The sequence below is a fragment of the Triplophysa rosa genome, linkage group LG4 (genome assembly GCF_024868665.1).
Source record: "Triplophysa rosa linkage group LG4, Trosa_1v2, whole genome shotgun sequence".
In the NCBI taxonomy this organism is placed as follows: Eukaryota; Metazoa; Chordata; class Actinopteri; order Cypriniformes; family Nemacheilidae; genus Triplophysa; species Triplophysa rosa.
The window spans coordinates 27,835,548-27,862,586 of record NC_079893.1 but is presented as its reverse complement, the minus strand read 5'-3'; the positions used below and the strand labels follow the sequence as shown (position 1 = coordinate 27,862,586).

Sequence of the window (27,039 nt, the reverse complement as noted above, 5' to 3'; positions counted from 1 at the left end):
GTGGGGTTAGGGGAGGGGCTTCAGTATGGCGTTGTTCTAATAGTCGTACGTTTTGTACGATTTTACAAATTGCAAAAAATCACCACCTCGTAAAATAGTTACAGAATTCCATGAGATCAGGTTGTCTCGTCACATTGGATATAGTTTGACTCCATGTTCATTGGCATCTATATGTCTACAATTGTATAAATTTAGAAAATTCTCTATCATTCGACACATTTCTTTCGTACAATATAAATTTTACAATGCAGAATATCATTATACTGCTGAGCCAGGTTAGAGTCAATATACAGTACAGTATGTGGATTTCTCCTCTGCTGTAATATCCAGAGAAAGTGACCGTGTCTGTACTATATAATTCTGTGGCTTTAAATTGCTGCCACTGCGGAATAAAGGAGAATGAGGAAGATTGCATTGTAATTTTACTGAAATCCATTACTGCCCCTTTGGCACGGCAACCTGAGGAATGAGAAAAAGAATGGAGAGATGGAGAATGGGAATTTCCTCAAATGAGATTGCCTCTCCGTGGGCGCAGTGTGTGCGACGAGCGTCTGTCTGTGTTTTTGAGGTTGTCGCTTTGATATGGGGTCAGCGACGGTGTTGAAAACACTATCCGCCCTGCGCCAATGATGTGAACGCAAGCGGACGTGATGGAGAAGTATTAGAGGATTGTGTTGGCTAACAGCTCGTTTCTCCTGCTAAATTATTCAGGCTCCGGAAGTTGAGTCTATTCGCTTGCTCTTGCTTTGGCTATATTTTATGAAGTATGTAAGTCATTTGGAGAGCATAAATTATTTATGTTATGTTGGTACTCACGCAAATTTGAATGCTTTATTTATAAGGCTGTCGTGGGACTTTTAATAAGTTGTTACTTGAAAGTTTATTTTGATGCGTTGATCTTCAAGATTAGCCTTAATTCAATTAAGTAAGCTTACCTGTATTAAACTGTATTAAAAAAATAACGTTTAACTTAAGTAAAATATTTCTTACTTTTCTGACTCAAATTTACTTAAATTAATTAAGTTGAAATTACTAAATTTTGCCTGTAATTTTATGTTAACTAAACTCGATATTTATTAGTCTTATTGGTACTTTTTGTTGTCATACATAAATTCAGTACAGACTTACTGCATGTACTGCATGACATCTTAGTACTGGCTAATTATTAGCACAGTTAATGAAAGATGCAATACACATCATGGACGTGCTTTAACCTCCCACAGCCTAAGGACATGTACCACTCTTCTGAACAATGCTAACCCCAAAACTAAAAAATATAACAAACCCTACTAAATATCAAAGAGAAATGAACATTTTTACTGAACAGCACATAAACAAAATAAATAAAAAATACTGCCTAAATGCAATCTTACACAAAGCATGCTGGGAACTGGAAATCCTCCTCAACCAATCGTGTTGAATTAACTTGTTTAAAGGAGACATCAGATGAAAACCCCACTTTTTCTGTGTTATAATCGGGTCCCCGGTGCATCTAGCAACACAGAAAACGTGAAAAATGAAAAAAAGAACCCAGTAAGTTTGTTTTGGTGTGCCTTTCCCTGCAAGCATGTGAGAAATCGAGCCGTTCAGATTTTGCTTCGATTGTGACATCCAAAGCGGATTTTATTATAATGCTACCGCCCCTTAATCTACACAGTTCCACCCACCGCGCTCTGCCATTGTTGTTTTCACAAGCGACAGCGGTGTACGTGACGCCATGGCTAAAGTTCGTGGACAACATGCAATGTAGTCGCTGCACAGAGTCCAAACCTAGAAAGAGACAGGAGTGGATTTATTTTATTTTGAGTGGAAATCCATCAGAAACCATAAGTAAAAACCTGCTTGTTTATTAGCTTCAAAGTTGTTCCTCAAGAGGGATCAAGACCGACTGAAGGAGACAAAACTGCCGATGTAAGTAATATTTATCAATATTACTTACATTGAATTGACGTAAATGTACCGTATATATAGGAGGATAACGTTAGCATATGATACCGAAGGGAGTTAAGTCATTCACGGGCTAAATAGAACATTCAAAGCCAGTGTTAAACTTACTAAAGTGCACATGGACACTTGGAGTTTAGCTGTATGAATGTTAATACATTATGTGCGTTAATATGTTTAGCTGCGGCAAGCTGTTGGTTTTGCTAATGAACGGGCGAACACTGGGGTTAGTTTCATTTTAAACGTCTCAAATCATTTGTGTTTAGGCTGAAAAATCTGTCACAGCAAACTAGCTCTCAAGTTGTGTGTAACGTTATAACTTGTCAATGACAAGCGCTAAAATCCATGTAATTCCTCTGAGATCTGCAGTGGATTCCGTGGATTTTAGGTAAGCATACACGCACAACATAAGCGCATTACCTGTTTGCTGTGACTGATTTTTTGTCTCCGGACGAATGATTTGAGACGTGTAAGACGAAACTAACTACAGAAAAATTCAGGAGATATAAATTAGCTAAACCATTGCCACTACACGTGTGTTGTGTTGACACGCCGGACAGAAGGGGGGTGGGGTTCGCTGTAACTCATTATCAGTTAAAGAGACATGCACCAAAACGGGTTGCTGTGAGCATAGTTGTTTTTGACGAGGCAAGAAGTGTTTTGTTTACACAGCCATTGAGTGTTTTTAAGCAAAATATGTTCCAGACATTTCATGAAGACCCTAATGAGTCATACCAACTTGTTGAAAGTGCTCATCTGAGGAGACCTTTAAACTAAGTAAATTGAACAATTAATTTCTTTGTGTAAGCTACTTGATAAAATAACATATAAATTCTAAAAACTTATTCATATAGAGTTCTGCTTAATATTCAGCTATTGAGTTACAGTAACAAACAAAAAAATATTTAGTGAACTTTTTTTTTAATTAAGTAAAATGAACTTATTTACGTTTACAAAATTTCACTGTTAGGTTTTACAGTAGGAGTCATGCGAGAAAAAACCCTGAACATCAGTGTTATTAAAGCTCGAACAGCAAACATGTTTCCGTGCGCTGCCGAAGAATGATATACTGTATGCCCACACAGATGCCGCACACGAATGGAAATGGTGGGTGAGACATGGACTGGAGGCATATTTGACTGAACGGAAATAGGCAGCGCTGTGGAGAATTGGAGAGGTGGAGGCCAAAATAGAGATAGCAGAAATGGCAAGACAGAGCCGGTGAGATAAAATTGGGGTTGGAGGGGAGGAAAAGGAGCATGCTACGAAAAAGAAGAGAATCAGGAACCGATGCGTGCACTCCGAACACTTTCCATTAAACACTTGTCACATAAGAAGCTATAATGGTTCAGTGGGTTTCGTAGGGTCGACAGAAGGTCGAACCAGTGATTTCCCATCTAGGAGTATGTACAGTATATCTCAGGGGGTACTTAAAGGGACACTTTAGCCAATAAGGAAAATTCTGTGATCATTTAAACACCCTCGTGTTGTTGCAAACCTGTATGACCTTTTCTTATGCAGTACACGAAAGAACAAGTTAATGAATCTCAAGGTGGGTGGATTCAATATAATGACAGATGCACAGCTACACATAAACACACAGAGAAATTCTCGCCAGTCTGTATTTAAGTCGGTTGCCTGCTTAACATAATATAAAAATGCCTGCATTTTTCTTGAATTTTAAAAAAACGTGATTCTTACAAGCTGTTTGGATTTGGATTCCCTCCTGATGCTGTGAGTCACTAACTTATTCATAGATAAAGTGCCAAAAAGCATTTAATGCATTACCAAACAAATGTGTCCACAGATAATCCTTTTTTTGTTTATATATTTTTTGTGTTTATATATATACGTATATATATGTTTATTGCAAAAACAGATTGTCAGTTTTTTTTCATTCATAAAACATGTTTTTGACATGCTTTTTTGTGTTCTAATGTGTTAGTTAGCTGTATTTGGTGTATGTGTTTTTTTAAATTATTTATTTATTTATTGATAACTACTACCTTTCATAGACCACTTCGCAAGATGTAAGCACTTGTTCAGAAGCAACTCCGTTTTCATTTTGAAATGTTATTATTATTCAGATTTTTTCAATCTTATATATATAGTTAAATCATAAATATATTAGTATTTTGAATTGAACATTTTGATTTGGTTATAAATGTTCTGTTTGTTGTATGTTGTGTTGGGCCCCCTTCGTTTACATCATCCAAAGTGGTCTATAGACAAAATAAAAACATCCAAACCAAATCCTGGCTCTTTTAAATAATAAACCTTCATAAAAAAACGATGAAAAAATGTACCCAAACTGTCACTGGGGCGGTACCCCTTTAAAGTACCTCAGAGGTGCATATTGGTATCAGATACATATCTGTACCTAAATGGCACATTTTAGCACATTTTTAAGGGGTACTCTCCCACTGACAGCTTGGGTACAATTTTGACAATTTTCTCTGACAGTGCATATTAATATAATATAGATATTATTAAATTAAATTTTAAATATAACGTTTAAATGTGTAACTGTTAAAATAGTAACTCTTTATTCAATATGCAAGGAATTAAATACTTTCATTTAGAAAACAAATGACACAAAATGCTGCTGTATGTATACTTCACTAAAGGTGCAGTCGCTAGTAATATTGCCAGGCATTATTTAGTAATCTCTTGTTTTTTGGCAGAAGCATAATCCTACAGTCCCTGTCCAAATGTACAACCGTATCTGTTGTGCAAGACTGTAAATATCATTAACCATTTCAAACAAATAAGCGTATGCTTTGGAATGGTTGTCACTGTGACGCCCAGAGGTTGCGGGATGACGCTTATCCTTTCTATCTGTAGAACAAGGCAGAATTACTCAGCATATGCTCGACAGATTGTGTTTGTTTTAACAAGATTTCTCCACTCATCACTGAGGATCAAGGAAATACAGGCATGAGAAAAGTTCAATAAAAAACGGTGAAGCATTCGCATGAATATAATTTGCAGAAATCTGTTCAGATCTGATCTTTCAGACAGGCTTGCGTCATGTGGCGGATGCAGCGTGCATATCCATGTGTACACAAAGAAATGCATGTTGAATGGTGTGTTGAGGATTATTCTTCTGTTTGCAGATCAACAGATTACGGGAGCACCTATGAGAGAATGAACGATAAAGTGGGAGTCAAAACCGTTCTGAGATACCTCTACGTCTGCCCTACCAACAAAAGAAAGGTAAGACACCTGCTCTCTCTCATCCCGACTCGTGAAAAACTCGCTTTCTTCTTGTCTAGATGTGTTTACATATCCTCCTCTTCACATAAACACAGTTATTTTGGATTCTTTTTTCGTAAAAAAATGTTTTTGAAAGCCTACAAAAATCACATACTGTAGGTGGTACTTAAGCAGCGACTTCTGACTTAAGCCAAGAAACCAGCAATGCCACCTGTAATAATAAAGCAAAACCAAAGATGCTAAAGGCTATGTTTACCTTAAATAACCTGAAGCTCTGGTTTTTATTTATTTCTGTTTGCCTGTTTGGTTATAATATTATTGAATAGAGATGTACCGATACAAAACATCTCCACAGATACAGCTTATTCAGAATGATATCTGCCGATGACGATTAAACGCGTATTTCTTAACTTTCCGAATGCTATTAATTCATTTAATGACTATTAATATTGAACATCAAACTGGTGATGTTTCTTTACATTTTCTATACACAGAGCACAAATTCAGTGCATTTTCCTATTCTCTTTTGATTGAAGGGATATATCGGCCCTGATCATGGCTGTTTTTAAAGTATCGGCCGATTGCCAATAGTGTGAAAAATGGCTTTTATCGACCAATACAGATTCTTGGACGATATATCGGTGCATCTCTATTTTTTAATTAGATAGTATTTTACCTTATGCCAAAATCTTGTGTCTTTAATGAAGTCTCATGTAGGAAGTATGAAACATCCTACACTGTAAAAAATCACAGTTGAAACGGTTCTCTCATAATCTGAGATTATATTTAGGTATCTGTTGAGGTGTATAATAAATTTAGTGAGAGAGAATCTTGCCTTGTTTTGGATTGAAACACGAGTTGATCGAAACCTACTTCACATTGACATTCAAGTCAAGGTCCACACTCACATTATCTGACAATATATGGTTTAGGCATAATTTCATAGCAAGAAAATATTTTCTATATAAATCCTGTAAATAACTACAGTACATACTACATTTTAGTTTCCTTGCTATTGCTGCTGTCCTTCTGAAACCTTGTATCTCCATATTTCTTTTATTTTTTTGCCGTAAATCATTATTAGTTTGTCACTGGGTTTTGTGAATATATAATCAATACAAAGTATAAAAAAGTTTTTGTCAACTTTGCCATCACAGTATTTAATCATTTAAAAAGTACAGTGTTTTTCAATTTCCTGAAAAACAGTGAATTTGGACATCCGAGGTTTTGGAAGGACAGCAATGATATGTTTCCTCGTTTTTTTTAAAATATATATATAACATGAAGTATATATTTTGTTGTTTCCTTTAATCGAAATGTTAACATTCCAAAACTTAATTATTTTTAAGATTAAAACGCTAGCAGGACTACTTAATTAAATTTATTTATTTAATACGTTATGGCTCTTTTTGTATATTTTTTGCCTACAGCAATACATTCCACTTTAATCTATGCTGGGATGGATTTACTGTCAATCTATGATGTATAGAAGCAAATCTTGAATGTACAAAAAAATGTATATGATGTCTGATGGGCAAAAACCCGCAACAATATAATCCAACGTAAAGTCTGCGGTTTACGTGGTTTTGTCAACATTTTGCTTTCTGTTTAAAACGATAAAACCTCTAAATATACAAATACAAATAGCTACTGCGGGTTTAAGGATGGACTCATTGTCAATACAGAGCTGCTGTTGAGGGAAATTCTCTGCGGTTAGTATTTAAACTTGTCTATAATCCCTAAAGGGCAGAAAGGTTAATGAGCTGATTCTGAAACAGCTTCTCATCTTTGCCCAGCTCGGTCAAATGATACTCTGAGCTGCATGCATGATGTGCATTTGGTAACAGGAATTCCTTTTCTGCAAAATTCTGATTCAAAATAATCTCATAAATATAATAAGCATGACACTCGTTTGAAATGAGAGTCAAGTTTTTCAACTTCCACAGAAGGCAGAAATCGTGTATCGAAGTGTCTAAATGTGGACCGAAACTACCCACCTGCATGTCGCTGAGAACCCTTGACTTTTTTCTTCCTGTGAACACAAAAGGAGTTATCAAATTGTCAAAGGTGTTCTTTTGCATAAAATGACAATACATGGCTGTCATATTCAATTTAAATTATGACTGCTTTATTTAAAACAATAATAATATATTACATGAGGATTTGAACACTAGAGTAACACTTTATACTTATATACAGAACTTACTACCTTGTCAGAAAGTTTTTCCTTGTTTACCTGGGTCATGTCGCACCTCAGCACGGACCCCAAACGAGTGAGGATTCCCACTAGTGACCCCTTAAAACATATAGGTACGTGACGGTCCTGACAATAATGATAGCTCTTCATCTCCCGTCGAGGGTCGTGAGATCACAACGAGTAGAATCCAACATCACGTCAAATACCTTTTACACTTTTGACCCTGTTTGTCCTCAGACATTCTCATTGGTCCCAATAGTCCAATTTTGCAGCAGAATAGATGGATGACCTCTTTTGAAAATCTGAAGATGTTTTTGTGTTGAGGTACTGTAATTGTAACAGACATGCACAATGCCCAACTGTATTAATGTAGTTTATTGTAAGCTTAGGGATTGCTGGATTGCATTGTTTTCATACTGCGAGTGTCATTGCTGAAAGAATCGACTGGGGCAGATCCCATGGCTATTTTAAAATAAGGCTCTAAGTTTAGGCCTAACCTTTAGCAAAACACTTTTCCATTTGAGAGATGGGTATGACATTTCGACTGCTCGGTCTGAGCCTTTAAATGGGACTCGCTGAGAATCCAAAGTGCTTTGAATTCACGGTGTTTATGGGCGGCCCGGCTGGAGATTGAATGTGAAGATCTCCAACAAATGAGGTTTATTTATATTTCCGCCACTCTGTTATAAAATGCAGTTGCGTGACATGATTAATCTGACATTGTGTCCATTTTCTACAGTTTAAACTGCTCAGCCAGCACTAGCGCCAATCACTTTCTCGCGCTGCATGTAGATTAGCTGGCGGGATGCTAGCTGTCTGGGTGTCAGCAGATAATAGAGATCCTTCAACCCCTTTCATTGATTGTATTTTGCAACCATCTTCGCTCATTCGTTCAGTACAGACCGTTTGTTCAAATTGGCTTGAAAAGTGAATTATCCGCTGATGCACCTCCAGTTTCTCTCTGACCTCGGATTTGTGGTTTTCGAGCATGTGGCACAGCATATAGTTACTGGTGTTAACATCTGCCGCAATTGACAAATACAAGTGTATAACTACAAGAGTTGCTAACTACAAGTAGCGAAGCGAAGGTAGCTCAACTACTTTTTAAAAAGTGTAGCTTTTCCACTAGTTAATTACTTTTTTAAGAAAGTTGCGTGACCAAAAGCTACATTCGGTTCTGCTTTCAGAACAGCGCTGTGTAACGTCTTCGGCCGTTTCTCAATTCCAATTCCAGAAAGGACTTGCGCTCTTGTGGAGACCGGTCACAAACTTGGATGGACGCGTCGCAGTAACATCTGGGACTTCAAGTGGATTCCGTACGCGCGCAAGGATTCATCCGATGCATCCTTGATATCGAGAACACATTCAGATACTTTCATGCGTTCTCTGTTCTTGAGTATTGGAACAGGACTTTGATGGTTTTTGATGACGTACAGCGAGAGCTCGAGGACACAAGACTGAAGAACGCATATTGAGAAATGGCCTTCTTCTTCTTACTGTATCACAAACTGAAACGGTTAATTATCGCCATCTACTCCAGTAACTATGTAATGCGGCTTTATGCTTCACTGAGAAGAGATCGTTAAGGACGTATATAAGTGGGCAAATATTTGACACCCCTTCAATATACTACAGTATTCTGTAGGATTATCTAGCTATAGTAAATTCATTCACTTTATAAATCCTGAAGTATACTTTAATATTTGGTGTGTTAAAGTAAAAAAATACTATACAGTTTGCTAGAATAAATACTGTACTCATGTATTTTTTCATGTGACATTGTAAAAAAATCAAAGTAGTTTCAAAGAAGCTAGCTACTTTTTTATAGTAACTTGTAGTGTAGATAACTAGTTTTTCAGATGGTTAGCTAAGTTTTAACTTAGCTACTTTTATTAAGGAGTAGCTTGTAGCTTATGTAACTACAGTTTCAAAGTAGCTTCCCTACATAGTATATACTGTATATAGATTATATATCTGAGCAGTCTGTAATGACTCTCCATATTGATTCAGTTCTTTTTTATATTAAGTTGGGATGGCAACAATATTTCACTCACCAACTGTAATTTTACTCATAAAGTTGGCGAACAGTCTGTATGGTAAATCCATAGTCAATGTGCTGCCAGCCAGTGCAGTCACACATTTAGCTTCAGTCACAGTTTTGGACGGAACTCAAATTAAGACCAAAAATGTAATAAACTGGCAATATTTCCTTTCTGAACAGGATTCTGCTTCTCAGAGGACCCCTGATTCAAACTGTTGAACATTTTACTCCAGGTTTTACAGTGGGGGTTCACATCAGAAGAATCATTCAAATTCACAAAACTTTGGAAAGCACTTCCTGGTTCTATCATTGCAAGTTATGCCATTGTACACAGATGGAAGTATACGTGAAAATGAAATAATTTAATAAAAAACATATTACAACTAATATGGAAAAGTGGTAGCTCATAGGAATAAATAAATATATTTAATGTACAAAATGTATATTACTTATATAATGTCTATTATTTTAATACATAGAAATTTTCATCGGATGCACACGTCCAATTTATTTTATATTTCATTTATATTAATATTGTTTATTAATATAAATTAAAACTTCTCAACAGTCACAGATTCTTTACAGAGGTCTAACGGAAGTTTTGCTGCTGAAACGTCTATACCAAGTGCTTTTATTTTTCAATATTACTGAAATGTAATGTTATCATCTATATGAAGCATGTTACACTAAACCAATATAACACAAATGAGAGCATTGCTGTGATTTGCTGAGTAAGAGTCCAATCCGATTAGAAGACTGAAATTAAGTGTTATGTAATTCCCTAGGTCAAATGCAGAAGTTTGTCTTTCAGAAGTTATTCCACACTTTGTATTTAAATAAAGCCTTGACAGTGAACTCAACAGCGCAAGGTGAGAAGTAATTTTCCTTTCATAAGAAAAGCTGTTACTTAATACAACATTAAGGAAAATGATGAGGCTTTAAAATCTCTGAATTGCATCTGACAAGCTTGAAGACACCAGCAGACACAGGGGGCCTCTTTCCATCTTCTTGTAACCATAATGAAGAGTAAAAATTGGAGATGCAGGCCAACAAAATCCTGGCTGCGATTCGACTGACTGTTTATTGGCGCTTAATGAAAAACAATTTATCTAAATCAGCGCCCTGGAGGATTCGTAGTTAAAGCTTGTGGAGTGAGGTTGGAATTTTTGTCAGTGACAAATGCACCGCTGTTTTTCCAATTCAAATCCGGTTTAGGGATGAAAACAGCCGCCGTGTACATCCCGGGCGGATGGAAGCCTGAGAGAAAGACAATAAAGGTGGGGGGGGGTCTCGTCCTTATGTTTCACAGCTTGCCTTCTAAATATTATCACGTCTAGATGTCAGCTTGTGCCCACTTACATTAGCTTCTGGAGGGGAGCACATTTTTCAAATGTGTTCTGAAATGCTTCGGGGGCCTATTAGCTTCCAGCGCTTAAAGTAAAAGACATCAAAGACGCATGAGTCATATTTTTGCAAGCGGTAACGATCCGTAATGAAAAAGCCTGCAACTGTTTTTAGCCCTGAAAGGCACTGAAGCAATACAAATATATACGATTATGAACAAACTCTCGGCTAAGGAACAACAAAACAAATCCTCTTAGGAGAACGAACGCTTGATGTCAGTTTTTTTTCTTAATGTATATACTGTAATTTGCACATTCCACAGATGCTTTTGTGCCCTGTTATTTTCTAAAGCATGTTAAAGCTTAAATTCCATATTTTGTGTTGTAACAATTATTATACATATTATGGATATACTTTAATTCGCATATTAACAAAGCATGTTACTGTGTTGACTGAATTTGTCATTCTCAACATTTCAAATCTGTTATTAAAGCATCAAAAATATAAAAAAATCAATCCATCAATTCTCTTCCATTTTTGGCAATTATGACCATTAATACAATACTAAAAATGTAATACAAGAAATACATTTTTATTTTATTTTATTTTAGTGTTTTAAATGTATTCTTTCTCGAGTCTCCAGCATTTTTTCAAAATTTTGATTATATTCACAATCCTTTCATCGCCCTCATATAATATGCTGTTCTATGAATATGCAAACATTTAATATATAATGTAAAAAGAAAGAACAGGGCCTCTGCTTTGAAAAAAAATTCAGAGCTTCATACATTTTTTATAAACACTTTCCATAAAATACAATATTTGCAACAAAAGCTGGGAAAATTGCACTTTTCTCAAAGAATTCTTCAAATTCGGAATCCATCCAGATGATGGATCATTAGATTATGTGGTCCTTCAGAAGATGTATAACAGCGCCCCCTATATAACACTGAAAACATGGAAAGCCAAAAAAACATCTTGTCATATTGTTGAAAAATATCTGTAGTAGCTAGAAAAAGTTAATAGTAACTGTTGCAAAACTTGAACATATCATGTAATTTAAATAAAAAATAAAATGTCTTATATAATATCACATTTGATCTGAGGTTAACAATCAACATTCTGTAAAGGTTAAGCTCCTCATATAACTCACCATTTGTGACCATTTCAACTAGTCTTTCATGTCCTATTTTGTGCTTTCATAATGAAAAGTGTAGATTATCTAAATTCATTCCTTTATACTGAATCTTCATAGAGATATTCCAGTATTATTTGTGTCTTTTGTACCGTTTCCAGTGTGTCAGAATAACAACACGAAAAGCTTGTTTGTACATTGTAATAAGAATCTCTATGATGACAGCGAACACGTTGGCTGGCGTTCAGGTGAGATCTGTTTGAAGCTACGCACTGGCAGGAACCACGATGGCAGAAGCCCATTTAACAAGCTGGCAGACCTTTAATTATCATAGAGATCAGATGCAGGCGCACGGCTGAACACGGGCATGAAAGGAAATGCTTTTCGTAATTCAGTATGAGCAGAGGAGCTTCGCGTTTGTGCTTTAAGCATTCTGTCCATCTACAGAGTTTTTCTCGTGTATGCGTATAACCAATTTAAAAGTTCACCCCAAAATCTGAGAAATTAGTTACACTTGTTATATGACTTGCTTTCGTCCCATAACACTTGCTCTTGTAAGACTTGCTTTATTCACATAAAATGATGTTTTTTTTAAAGAATATACTGGCATTTTTTTTCACATAACAAAAGTGAATGAGGACTGGCACTAATGAATTTTTTTTTATTTAATTTTATATGATTTTATTTTAAGGAAGTTAGTTAGCTTGATGCTAGTAGACTTCACAGCTTTTGCTGACATTTCTTTATCCAAACTTAATACTTAATTAAACTCACCTTTTTCACTTTAACCTCTATTGAACCTTTATTTCTATTATTTTCTCTTCACTAGATAATGGTGCTGACCGATCCAGAGTTTGAAAGCAGCATTCTCATCAGTTCAGATGAAGGTGCAAGCTTCCAGAAATAACGCTTGAGCTTTTATGTCCTGAGTCTGCTGTTCCATCCCACACAGGAGGACTGGGCACTGGCCTACAGTCATGACCAGAAGGTAAGCTTTGATGGGACTAGGCTTAGAAAAGTAGAAATTCCATCAAATTGGTCAAGATGCATATGGGTTTAACCAAAGATAATAGATTTAAAATGCTGCACTTCTATGAATGGAAATGCAACGCTCAATTGAAGAAACTCCCACATTTACACTAAAAATATTCTCTGGGGGGGGTTTATACAATCTTGTGAAGAGTTTGCCAATGTGTGCGCAGTAGCTGAAAACCATAATTTAGCGCAATTATGGTACAGTTGATGGTGGTTTAATTGTTGGTTGGTAATATGTTATTTAAAGGTGATTTTAGTCAGCGATTTTGGAGATATCTGTATTTACCCATTCAAGTAGAAAGGGCTTGGATTGTCTTCAATGTCTGAAAAAACAGCCAGGAGGCATTGCAAACATGGTCACCGAGTGGGCCGACTTCCCTAAAGGGACTTTGGTTTAACTTAACAAGATGTGACTTTTAACTTTGTTTGCTCTTTTGGAAATGATCGTCTTAAATTCAGGATTTTTAAGCGATGTTTACTGGTATTTGGTGCATCTTGGCATGTCTTGGTACTATGTTATTTTTATTTTAATCTCTTGAAAATTAAATTAAAGCAAGAGTGGTTAAGTGATATTGTTATTTTCATCTTGCTTTTAGTTATGTTCTCTCTTGAATAAATTAGTTTTATTGTTTTAGTGGCATATTCGTGCAATGACATTCTCCGTCGCATGAGGTTTTAAGGGGGATGCAGAAATGAATAATCCTGCAAGTAACATATAGCGAGAAACGCTTCGAGTCAGAATCATTTGGCATGGAAGAACCCACATGCGATTATACAAGCGTTCGGTTTTGTGTGTCTGTGTATGTTTGTGTGTGTGATTATGCATGAGAATGACCAAGAAAATGTATTGCTAATTTTAACTACAAAGCTTTTAGGGTGATCAGTCATTTAAATTCACAGTGGGACCATAAAATAAACCTGCGATGGGATGAAAACTTGACAGTCTCTCGGGTGAAAAACTGCCAAGTTTTAATCTGCCACTCGTAACAATCGTGAATGGAAAATGTTTAACAATCTGAACAGAATAAACATTTAACTGAAAATAGCTGCGATGGATAAAAGGATTGCCAATTGATTCGACATTCACTGAGTAAGAAGTAGAGTACAGTGCTCTACAGTATTGGACAAAATAGATAGTTTGGTTTATTGTTTTTGTTAAACTTAGTTTTCAAACAAACTTATTTATTTGATCACATTAACATTGGTAACATGGTTAAAGGTTGAGTTTAGCTGTCGGCTGTTTAAAACTAGCTTTTTTAAGCTTGGCTACTTTAATGCACCATGTGCCTTCTACTGAGCGACGCTCTAGTGCACTTTGGAGACAGCCATTATTACTAGTGTCAGAATGAAACACATTAAAGCTGTGGCAACATGCACTAAAGTGTCTCATTTTCTGAATGGGAAAGGGCGCATGGACATGATGTCTAGACTCGTCACCGGCAGAACAGAACTGTTGATTAGGTCAAAGCTTGAAGCATTGTCTTATCGAAAGATGTCAGGCTGCTTAGATCCACCTCTTGACTATTCATTAAAAAGAAATGACCCCCCACTCTTTAGAAAACCACGGGCCACATCAGTCTAACAAATCAACTCGTCGACCTTTCCTATAAAGGAGCGTTTGGGCAGCCTGTGGTCAAAAAACCCGAAAATAGCAATTGATCGTTGCTTACCATCTCAAGCCGATGTTTTATTGACCAGCAAGAGTCATTGAATATCTTTAATGATACTAATAGCTTGATGTTATTGACTATTTGATCTAACAGTAAGGAGACAAAAAGGTTCTTAGAAACCAATTTTTTTACCTTTGTAGTAAAGTAGGGCAGGTAACTATTGCCAATTAGACAACTAGCCACATACCCTCTTTTAGCTCCTCATCCAGTATAACAATTTTTTACATACCCAATGAGAATCTCTAGATTCTGGCTGAAAGTTGACACTAAACATTCTATTTCCGAAACTCTCTGTTGCTAAGGTGAGGCTTTTGAAGTTTCTAAAACAGTCTGGTGCTTCACTGTGGGTCTGACTCATCACCAGCATACAGAATATAATTCATCGGCTACCTTATGCATAGCAGATGGTTCAGAGATGACAAAACCTTCATTATCCTTTAGGCAAGACATTGCATCTTCAGTCTAATCCTCCATTTCAAATGGAAGACAAATGGATCATCAATGTCTCTCTCTCTTTTTTTTAGCTATCTATAAATGCTTGCCAACATTCTGTCACATCAGCATTTTGGTCTCCAAGACAGATATGCTGTTCCCAGAATTCTATCCATTTTAGCATGGGATGAAATGACAATCATTTGGATAAATGCAAAATATTAGATTTTATTATATTAATGCAGTTTTGGCTTGTCAACATGCACTGTTTTTGACTAGGGCTGTCAAAGGATTAATCGTGATTAATCACATACAGAATACAAGTTTGTGTTCACATAATAAACAGTATGTCTGTGTACTGTGCATAACCATTTTGTATTTCTAATAGCATACACATACATGTATATATTTAGGAAAAATATAAAATTTAAAAATCAATAAAATATATATCATTTAAATTATTGGTAAATATAAATAAATGCTTGTAAATATTTCCTAAATATGTATACATGTATGTGTTTGTTTTTGTGTTTATAAATACAAAATTAATATGCACAGTGCACAGACATATTTTATGTAAACACAGTTTTTTATTCTGGGTGCGATTAATCACGATTAATTGTTTGACAGCCCTATTTTTGACTATTATTAAAACATATTCTTTTCAATATTTTGGCTATTAATATAGGTTTTGGACACATATAATACCAAAGTTTTCTTTATTACTCAATATCCTGTTATGCCGTGTCATGTTTCATTATATTAGATTTTATTGTATTTTTATGTTTACTAAATAATATCTATTATACAGTATATGTTACAGTATATGTTTAGTTGTAGGGAATTTTAAAAAATGAATTTTCCAGACTTTTTAATAAAAAACTCAATATGTCTGTGTTTTAAAATGTTTTCTGTGTTTAATTAAAAGAAGATTAATCTGAGTTCACATCTTGATCTCTGAAATCTGGCACACAAGCTAAACTCTGTCTGCCTCATCGATGTGACTCATTCTGAGCATCTCTTGTGTCTTTTCTTGTGCATTTTAAAACAAACACCTGTCCGCTAAAAGGCAGAACATGTTTCAGCGTCAGATTGATACATACTTTGGGTTTTTAGACTTCTTCATAATGACAAGTTTTCATTCTTATTTCATTGCTTCGAAAAAAGATGTGTAAAGAAAAACAGAATAAACAATGCAGTAAATGTAAATGTAAATGTAAAAATGTAGGCCAAGAAGGATGGAAAGATGAAAAAACAGCGAGAGAAAGAGCAGGATTATTTAAAGAATAAACTGAGCGATATGGTAAAAGAACAAAATTATTTATACGTTTGAGTCTGAGTTTGTAATGTATCTGACTGCTCACATCAAAGAATGACAAAAATGATCTCACTTATTCTTTCTAGTTGGGAGTAAGATTAAACAGAGAACAAATGGAGACAGATAATTACTTTTTTTTTTTATTGAATGAAATGCTGAATTTAAAAGTTCTTCTCATTTATTTATAGCGTGTTACACGTATAGATTTGATAAATGGTACAATGTCACTTAAAAAATACTAAGTAGTATGACTGTATGCAATGTCAGACACCCACAAGCAATGTTATCTGTAACCTTTCACCGTCCTCACTAACACATCCGCCACATTCAGAACCCAGTCACATCAGCTTGTAGCACTCCAGCTCTCTGACCCCTCTCCTGGGCCATCTGCCTCATGGGACGCACCATAAAAGCCTGTGGATTCTCGACCTCCTGCATCTTTCACTGAGCTCAAATTAACAATTGTTGTGCACATGAGAATCTTTGGAGTCAGATATGAGTATGTAGGAAGTCACTGATAACTTTGAACATACAGTACAGGCATATCTTAGACAAACCGTATTCTCTTATTATTCTTAGGCAAATTTTTGAAACAATTTTGATATTTGAAAGGTCTGTGAGTTCCCAACATACAGATTATATGTTCACTGTTATGGAAATATTGTTTTAGTGATTGCAGGTTATATTTATGGTGTTGTTGTTGTCAGTATAGCTGTGTGGTAATTCTTACACAATGATAAGGTAAAGTGATAAAGGTCTATGGATATCTTGCAAAAGAAATCTCTTAAATAATACATTTTTATAAAGTGAGATTTAGAGGCAATCTGGGCTTGTAAACAGTCATTGAAGACTGTGCATGGTAGTTTTCTTTAATGAGAAATGAGAACAAGAAATTCGATGAAAAGAATTTATTGGCTGAAGGAGACGTTCAGCGTTTTGTAAACAAACAAATCTGTGTTAGTAATGCATTATTTGGGCCATTGGAGTAGTTGAGAGAACTCAGTGTCATTGTTTTAAAGCTTTTCTCAACTTTTTTGTTTAATAATGCAATCCTAAACAGTTAAGTTGTGTACTTGGTTTAAAAAAGTAAAGAAATTAAAAAATGTGAAAAAATGATATGTATAAATGATTGAAACCATTTTTACATGATTTTAGTCTTTACTTAGAATACACATCATACACAATTTTATTTGCTATTATTTGACAAAATATATATAGTCTATTATATAGTATATTATTTATATTTAGTATATAGTATTTTTACTGTCTTCTATTTATTTTATTATTATTTTATTATTCTATTCTATTTACGTTCATATTGTCATGGCTCTGCTTCCTTAGTCATGTTTTTCTTGGTCCTGTAGCAGAGCCATGGCAAAGCCTTTGGTTATGTGTGGAGAGAAACATATTGTTGTCCTTTTGACAATAATATACGTTCTCTCCAGTGTCTCGTCTCAGTTCCCGCCATCTCCTTTCCTTGTTATCCTTCCCTGAGTGTTTCATCACCCACACCTGCCCCATGTCGTTATCCCTCGTTTGTCTTTCCTATATATACCCTCTTGTTTCTTTGTCTTGTGTTCGTGGATTCGTTGTGTATGCGTGTACTACGTTTACGTGTGTGTTCTTGTACCGTGGTCGTGCTCCCGTGTTCTTGTCCAAGATCCTGTTGCTTGCCTCGTCCGTCATTTGTGAGTTTTGTGCCCTGCCTTATTTACCCATCCGTTGTTTTGTAAGACGTTGTGTCGAGTTTATTTTGTTAGTCTTTTGCCCCCACGTGGGAAGTGTTTTGTTTTGTATTCATCCTTTTTGTTCCTAAGTTCATAGTTCGTGTTTTGTTATAGTTTTCCCCATCGTGGGTGTTTTTGTTTGTTTAATAAAATCCTTGTTAACCCCTTCACCACCACCTGCCTGCGCTTGGGTTCTTCTGCCAATCCGTGACACATATTATATTATTAATTATATTTATATTATTTTATTATTTAATAATAATTATATTTATTTAAATATTCATTCAATAATTAAATAATAAATTATCATTATATTATTTCCTTTATATATTTATGTATTTATTTAAATATATATGAGATTAGTGATGAATTTTCGTCTGAAATACTATTTTACCCTCCCAATGTTCTATATAACTCATATCTGTTCTCTGGATTCAGGTCATGTTCTAGGGCAGCAAGTTTTGTCCTCAGCAGCCCAGCATGTGTCTACAGTCCTATTTCTGACATTTCCAAACGTTTCAGCCTGAGATCAAGTTCACGGTCTCTGTCGCAGTGAGTTCTGTCTTTGGCACTTAAAGCCCAAGATCGGTCCTACATCAGCGTCGGAAGGCATCTTACAGCATTGCTGTGCGGTCCAGTGCTGAATGACAGTCTATATGCATTACTTTAGTAGCTCAGGCGTCTCTTTAGAGAGTCTAGACAGCGCTAGAAAGCATCAGAATGCTGTTAAATGAAACGGACTCCGGATCGTGTAGTTCTCTTGGGCATTTCCCAGCCCTTTTAATTGACCGGACAGCAGTGAATCAGTAAATAGTGTGAAATATCTGACAAAGGCTCAATACAAACAAAAGTAACCTTCCACGAAGGAATCTGAGGCTTTCATTGGTAAACAAAAAGACACCCAAACGTGTAGTACACGGTGACGTGTTTCCGAATGCATTTACTGTAACAGCACCTCATTGGAGATCTTCTCACGAGTCGCATATTTAAAAGCAAATGCACTTGCCTTAAAGTACATTAGCATAGCTTCCAGACTCACCTCGACTGAAATAGACAGAGACTGAGACGTCTTGGCCTTCAAACTGGTTACTGCAGCTGAAATGTTCATTACATCAGCTTCATTGTCATTCTGCTGAGTTTTGGGATGGATTTTTTCTGTTTTGTGTTGTTTTCTTGTGTTCACACAAGAAGATATTTTGAAGAATGTTGGTAACCGAACAACGCCGGTACCCATTGACTTCTATTGTATGGACACAAATCCAATGCAAGTCAATATTCTTCGGTTACCAACATTCTTAAAAATATCTTCTTTTGTGTTCTGCAGAAGAAAGTCATACAGGTTTGAAATGACAAGAGGGTAAAGTAAATGATGACAGAATTTTGGATAAACTATCCCTTTAATTTAAGTTTAATTGAATGCACATAATCATCAGATACATGTTTTTCATAGATAATCCTGGTTTTGCTGGTCACCGTGCATGATTGTTTAGTTAGATCGACTATTTAAGCTTTCAAACGCATAACATCTCCGACAGAACCAGTTCATGCTAATCAGAGAAATATGACTTGGGCTTTTGGTGAGAACATTAGCGAGCGAGACTTTACGCGGCAGAGACACTGTCAGTCAAACGCCACGGCCTTTTCACTGCGGGTGAATAAAACAGCGTGCGAGAGGGACCGCAGATCAATCGCCGTGACATGCTCACTTTTAATGGCTGTACAGATTACAAATGACTGACATTGGCATTACCGAACATTTCGTTTTAATCGCACGGCCTGAGATGGAATCGCATTCACAGAGGGCTTTGCATTTGCATAAAATCACTGACGTAAACAAATACTCTTATGTGTCTGCGTCAATGAATTCATATACAAACATGCTATGGCATGTAATGAAAGTACAATTCTGTATAATTGTTAAAATGCTGGATGCATTTTAAAGGTCCAGTGTATGAAATGTAGCAGCATTGTAGAGGTGAGGTTGCCAATTGCAAACAACAGCTCACTCCACTGCTCACGTTTTCGCTTCTTTGCTGAAGGAGATAATATATTTACGAAACGCGCTCTGTAGTTTGTCCGTTTAGGGCTACCGTAGAAACAACATGATGAATTCCATGCAAGGGGACCCACGGTGTATGTATGTACCATAGTAGGGAAAATACATTTGGGAGTCAATGGAGGATGAGGTCTGTTTGGTAACTGACATTATTGCAAGTATCTTGCTCTAAGTTTAGCAGAACAAAGAAATTTATACAGGTTTGAAACAATCTGATGGTGAGTCAAAGATGACACAACTTTTATTTTTGGTTTTTAAGTTTTATTTCTAATAAATGTCTCCAGGGGCGGAGCTAGGGGTGAGCTAAGGGGCTGAAGCCCCGAAAGTTTTCAATAAAGCCCCGAATGTTTTATTACCATGCCGTGTACGAATCACTTGGGGGTCGTTTACATTTTGCGTCTTTTGCACGTCTACCCATGGGCAAATGTGAGTGGGTCCTTCTCCGTAAAAAAATGTAGAGTGTTTCCCAGCACCTTCTGTGGCGTAGTGAGTAAGAAGAGTGAAAAGTAGTAGGCTACTGACACTACATATGTATATGGGGGTCTCTGGGCTAAGCCCCGGATATCCACTCACCTTAGAACCGCCTCTGAATGTCACCATTAAGAAACATCTCAATTATATATACAGTATATATATAACATCGGTCAGTGAGGGACGTACATTAATATTGAAAAGGCAGAGCGGTGATCGCGATAACTAATAAGCAACAGAAATAAATATACTTGAGCCTTCCAGATATGTTTTGTTATGGAGGATGTAGATGAAAGGACAGGAGGATCGAAGGCACGTCTGTTGAACCTCTGAAGAATGCGTCGCAGCTGCCGCACACCTGTGACTCGGTTGCACCCTGGGGAAAAAATGGAATTAAAGTTATATTAGGGTTCCTGTGAAGTATTGTTGTTTCGTGGCACAGGCAGCCAGGAGACAGATAAAACAACACTCATGTTGGACCGAGAAACAGTCGGCATGTTTTGTGAATTTAGCAAATGGTGCATTGTGGGTAAAAGTGCTGCAGAAATGAAAGGCGTTAGATTATGTGACAGAAACATTGACAAAACGTGTGCGGTTTGTACTTTGGACCAAATGGGGCTCTTTGGGTCTGTTTACGTCTGTTTATATTCTTGGATTTGGCTAAATTGCATAGCAAGACTGCGCACACATCATTTCATGAATATTTTGGTGGTTTTGTTTAAATCTCCCCCCTGTTTATGGCGGATTCAGGATTGCGATTTTGCTCAGCAGGAAAAATGTGCAGCACATGCCCCGCAGCCTTAAGCTAATGCAACATGCAAGATTTATTGAGTAATTACGTGTAATTTAGGGCGGTGTGATTGAGGTTTAAAACGCTGGGTAATATCTCTTTCAGAAAATATCACTCCATTATTCGAGTTATTTATACAACCATTACAGTATACTGGGTTCTACGAGGCTAATTCAACAGCATTTTTCTGATGGATTGAAGATTGGCCGCTGCTTGGCCTTCAGAGGATTTTTAAGATGCAGACATTGTGCTGTTTCATCTGCGCATTGACCTTGTTTTATTACATTTTTTGCCAGATCAGTTCTCTTAAAGGTAGGAGCTGTCAGTTAGGCTTTGTGACCTCGGATCATACTAGTAAGGTGTGCATTTTGTTAGACGGACAGACAGAGAGACTAAGGATAGGATAAAAACTTGGGATATTATGAGAGATGCACAAACAAGCCAAAAAGCAAAGTCATATTTACAGAAGAAGAAGAAAGGCAAGAGTAAAGGCACCAAATAAACTTTTTTATTTATTTACAAAGTATATACAGATGTGGAAAAAAATTAAGAGAGCATTCCAAATTTTCATCTAATTAGCATTTCTAAATGTGTTGTGGCCATTCCAGTCCAGTGTCTGTTGAATTACAACAAAATCAAACCTCAGGAGTGACATAAAGTCATCCAACAGCAATGTGAAAGACTGACAGCATGACAAGACACATGAAAACTGTGGTAAAAATTGAGGTTATAACATAAAAAATAATTAAATACGTGTATAAATATTACTGTTGTATTGCTTAAAGGAGTCATATGACAAGGCTAAAACGAATATTATGGTTTGTTTTAGATGTAATACAATGTGTATACACGATTTAAGGTTCAAAAACGCTGTATTTTCCACATACCGTGCATGTTTGTATCTCCTCTTTGCCCCGCCTCTCTGAAACGCACAGATTTTTTACAAAGCTCATCGCTCTGAAAAGCGAGGTGTGCTATGATTGGCCAGTTAACCAGTGCGTAGTGATTGGTCGAATACTACAAGCGTGTGATGGAAATGTAAAGCCTCTTACCATATTTGGAACATTATGTTCCAAAGCAATTGTACTGACAGGTACGCCCACCTTACTTACATTTGGGCGGTCTTAGTCAAATCATACCAAGAACTGACGTAGATTTGTGGGGGTGTGGTTACACGAGGCGTTTCAGGCAGGTCTGGGTGAGCATTCGCTTTTAGATAGAATGCATCTTTTGTTACGACACTTTAATTTTTGCAATTTTACGTGTCTAATACATGCATGGCCAACTTATCACACACCAAAGACACAGAAAAACGAGCCCAGTCTCATGAATTGCGTATAAATAACACGCGGGTTGCATTATCGTGAAATACGTACGCCAAAGTTCAATTTTGCGTGCATAAATACGCCTATTTTTGCGTGTATATGTTACGCCAATTTAGTGCGCCTGCATATTAACCGGCAATTTGTCTTATTAACCTGTCCCCTAACCCAAACCCTAAACCTAACAGTATTATTTTAATTATTTCAGTGTTTCCTCTTCATGTACGTTTCAAAATGGCTGCTCTCCAGCGAGGTGCATGCAAACATTGGCATATCATATGCACGCAAAATCGAACTTTGGCGTACGTATTTCACGATAATGCAACCCGCATGTTATTTATACGCAATTTATGAGACCAGGTTGGAAAAAACACGTATTCGCACCATATGACCCCTTTAAAAGTGAAAATGAACTTGTTTTCTTTGAAATAGTTTGAGGTCTGAAAAAATACAAAGCATCTTTTCTGTAGTTTTGACCTGTTTCTCCAGTTTTCATTTTCTGCAAATAAATGCAAATGGAAACAATATTTGTATTTTAAATTTGGGACAAATATTGTTTGCAGTTCACAGAATGAAACAAAAAGGATCATTTTACCTAAACACTTAAAGAAAATACATTTAAAAAACAAAGATTTTGAACTGGTCTCTTAATTTCTTCCACGGCTGTGTATATTCAGATTTATTTCACTAGTCTGAATATAACACGATCCTCTTCATGCTGACTCGTCCTTAAATAACTTTTTTATTCAGTGTATGTACATTTGCAGTTTCTAAAGTCATAGCATTCAGGGAACCATGGCGTCCCCTAAGCACATGGTGATAGTCATCTGGTGCTCTGCTGCTCAAGTGCTCTGTTCTTGTGGCTCTGCCTATGTTTCTGAACCCTTCTTCCCTGTGTGCAATCAAAACCACATATGGCATATAGTCATGGGTGTCATTTACTCAAACAAACAGGAGCAGCTTGGTGTCGTCGTATTTCTGTCAAGGGAACAAAAACTCTTTGAGATTTTTTTTTCCATTTATTTAACAATACAGTAACACAGTAACATGACAGTGGTACTGGTACCTCACAACAAAAATAACACTCAAATATTCTCTCACAATCATTGTACGTACATGTTCAGATATAGTATGCACATGAAATAACAACAAAAAATAGGAAATGAGAATAACACAAATAATGTGGTCAATAAATAGCATTTTATAAACCCCAAACATTACATGTAAAATCTTCAGGAAAGTCCCATAAAGGAGATCAAATGCGCCAGAAAACATGGGATCTAAGGTGCATATCATGAGGTAAAAGAGTGGCTGCTTGGCTCATCCACAACTGAGGAGTTGACCACAGTAATAATATGCACTTCTTTGCTAAATATATACAAAAATTCAGCACACGCTCTTTGTCTCGATCAAGGCACAGACCGGCATTACAATTCAGAAGATAGACATGTGGAGATAACACAAAGGTCTTTCCAATTCTCTTTTGGGTCATTTTATGGATCTCTTTCCAATCTAACACAATCCGAAAACATGCATCACCGTACCAATGTCCGCTTTACGTTTGAAACATAATTCAGAGTGATTGTGAAATATTTTAAGGCGGCAAACAGGAGTTAAGTAAGTCCTATAAATAAATTTGTAATTTTGTTCGTCGGCAGAAATTGAGGCCCCTTTGGAGAAAACGCACGTGTAGACAGATGACCATTCCTCGTCACTAAAATCCATTTCCCATATCACCCTCAAAGAGTCAAAAATTGAAGGACCGACATGCGTATTATTTGGAGAAACTTTTTTTGACATCGTACGCATTCCGAATTTGCGACCTCATAAAATAGTTAAGAATTCCCGTGAGATCAAGTTGAAACTAGTATGCTACAAATCCTTGAATTAAGTAGATATAAGTATTAAACGTGTCACATAAATACAGATCAACATTTTTTAGGACGTCGTTCTGCACTTCAGCTTCTGATCAAATTCCAGGCTGTGAGGTGAACTAACGCTATTGGCTATTTTAAAAGAGGACTTCCTGTTTCAGTGGAAATTACATCAGTGCGTCCAACAAAGCTGCACATGTTAAGTCAGTTCAGTGGGTCTTTAAGGAACAGCAGGAAATCCAGTGAAGTACTCGCTCGACATCTGAAGGAGACATCCAGTATATGGTACACACTTGAGAAGTATTTTAAGAAGTGGACATGTTGCAGCCTAGAAGCCGTTCTTGTGGAAAGCCGAGATGAGTATGAGAAAGTCCACGAAGCATGCAGTGACAACCAAGAGAGTCATACAGCAAATGAATAAAAAATGTCTGATTCACAAAGACGACAGCATGTCAGACACTGATGCCCGCCTGCAGGCTTCTGTGAAGCATGTTGCATCTTCATGGTCTGAGCTTCCGTTTCACTCAATGGTGGAGTCCAAATGCAATTTCATCATGCGCACTGTTTCTGGAAAGTGTTTCATTTTTGCAACTGACTGCCATCTTTTATTTCAATTTAAGACCTGTTTGAATGAACGTTAGCGACTATATGCTAGCGGCCTCGCAGCGCTGAACTCAATTTAACTAAAGCTGTGTGGGTTTGATTGAATACAAAGAAGGAAAATGGAATGGTTAGAGTAAGAGTCATGGTAAATCTGGATATAAAGAGTTTAAAGTAGCACATTAAAAAATCTATAAAGCCGTATTCCTAAAGCATATTGTTTAATTTTGATTTCTAATGACAGATTGTTTTTCTTTTTTATTGCATACTGTATATGTTTTATGGTATTTATTTTATATTAATATTTTTAAATTAAATTTATAGTTATAACTTTTATATTTATACCAATAAATTATTTATCAATATTTATATATATTATTTAATCTTTGCTTTAGGCGTTACAGTGCTATAGTATAAATACATGTATTTGTCTTTTTCATTAGAAATATTAAGTTTAATTTTAGTCTAGCTTGCTTTTTTAATTGAGATTATTTTTATTTTTAAATATTGCTAGCTGGAAACTTGGAAGGGTTTACTGTATAGCGCATTAAAATGTACCTTTTTCACGTTTACAGGTTTCACAGCAGCGGAAGTCGTCATAGTGGGGTAAACTTTTACAGCGGTGAATGGGAGACTACCACAAATATATATTTTTTGCATTCTCATTTGCTCAAATAGCAAAAGAAAAACTCAACGATAGTGTTTTTACTATTTTCAACAAAATGAAAAAAAAATAGAGAGAGTCTGATAACGGCAGTCAAAAGACAGAATGATGTCAAATATACCGTGACTTACACAGACGCTGTATAAGAAACACCCTTGCATTAGCGTTAACAATTTTTTTGCAATTTGATGCAAAGGTAATATAATACAAAGAATATTGTTATAAACGTACATACATTTAAAAAAAAAATGAAAATATAAAAAACTTTGGAGGATTTACGATGCTGATGACCGTTGAACACGTCATCACAGGCTTGTGAAAAAGGTCAATTAGCTATTAATCAGTGTGCCAAAAGGTTATTGTTTAATGTTGCTTTCTAAAGAAAAAAATACATTTCTTTTCTTTTTTTATTGTATATATGTTTAATTGTATTTATTTGAATACTTTTAAAAATATTTTTATTATTTATACAATTATATCATTTATCAATATTTATATATAATATTTAATATTTTACAGTGCTACAGTGTAAATACATGTTTTATCTGCTGCTTTAGAAATATTGTTTTTAAATACTATAGCTTGCTTGTTTATTTAATCTTTTTTGTTATTTTTAATTTTACAGTATCGAACAGTATATTTTTACAGTATCTTTTTTAAAATTGCCAATTTTTTGCAAATAATATAATTCATAGCATACCGTGGCATATCCTCTTTGTTGAAGTCCCCCAGGTACACTAAAAAGACATTTGCGCTATATAGATTTAGAAGCTGACCAAAGATCAGTTGATGTTTAGTGGGAAGGATGATTTCAGAATGTGGTTAACCCCTTACTGTAAAGATCATTAACACTAACTATATTTATGCTCAAAGTGTGGCACCTTCTTTAAATCACAGAGTACATTTACATTTGGCAGGCAATTTCACCCAAAGGGATTTACAGTGTAGTCAGCGAACCCACAACCTACCAGCCGAGGTACACTGTAGCTTACTATAATGTAATCAGATTTATTAGTTTGCATTTATCAATGTTTGATGTTAGGCCCCGCCCCCTCTGATGACCAAAATCCAGTGCATTTAGCACATGACCCAAAAAATTCATTCAGAGAAGGTATACCATCATTTACTAATTAGGCTATGAAATTAGAAGGCCGGCACCCTTTTAAAACGTGCGGCGGTCAGAGAACCAGACGATCAAAAGAT

The 27,039-nt window shown here is 36.0% G+C and overlaps 1 protein-coding gene across 1 annotated transcript in view; it reads left to right on the top strand.

Annotated features, from left to right (window-relative positions):
* The window catches only part of sorcs3a (sortilin related VPS10 domain containing receptor 3a), a 187,019-nt gene that overhangs the window by 99,682 nt on the left and 60,298 nt on the right, over positions 1-27,039 (top strand). The window contains 2 exon segments of the mRNA XM_057330922.1: positions 5,061-5,160; positions 12,707-12,865. Coding sequence (XP_057186905.1) covers positions 5,061-5,160; positions 12,707-12,865 — 259 coding nt within the window.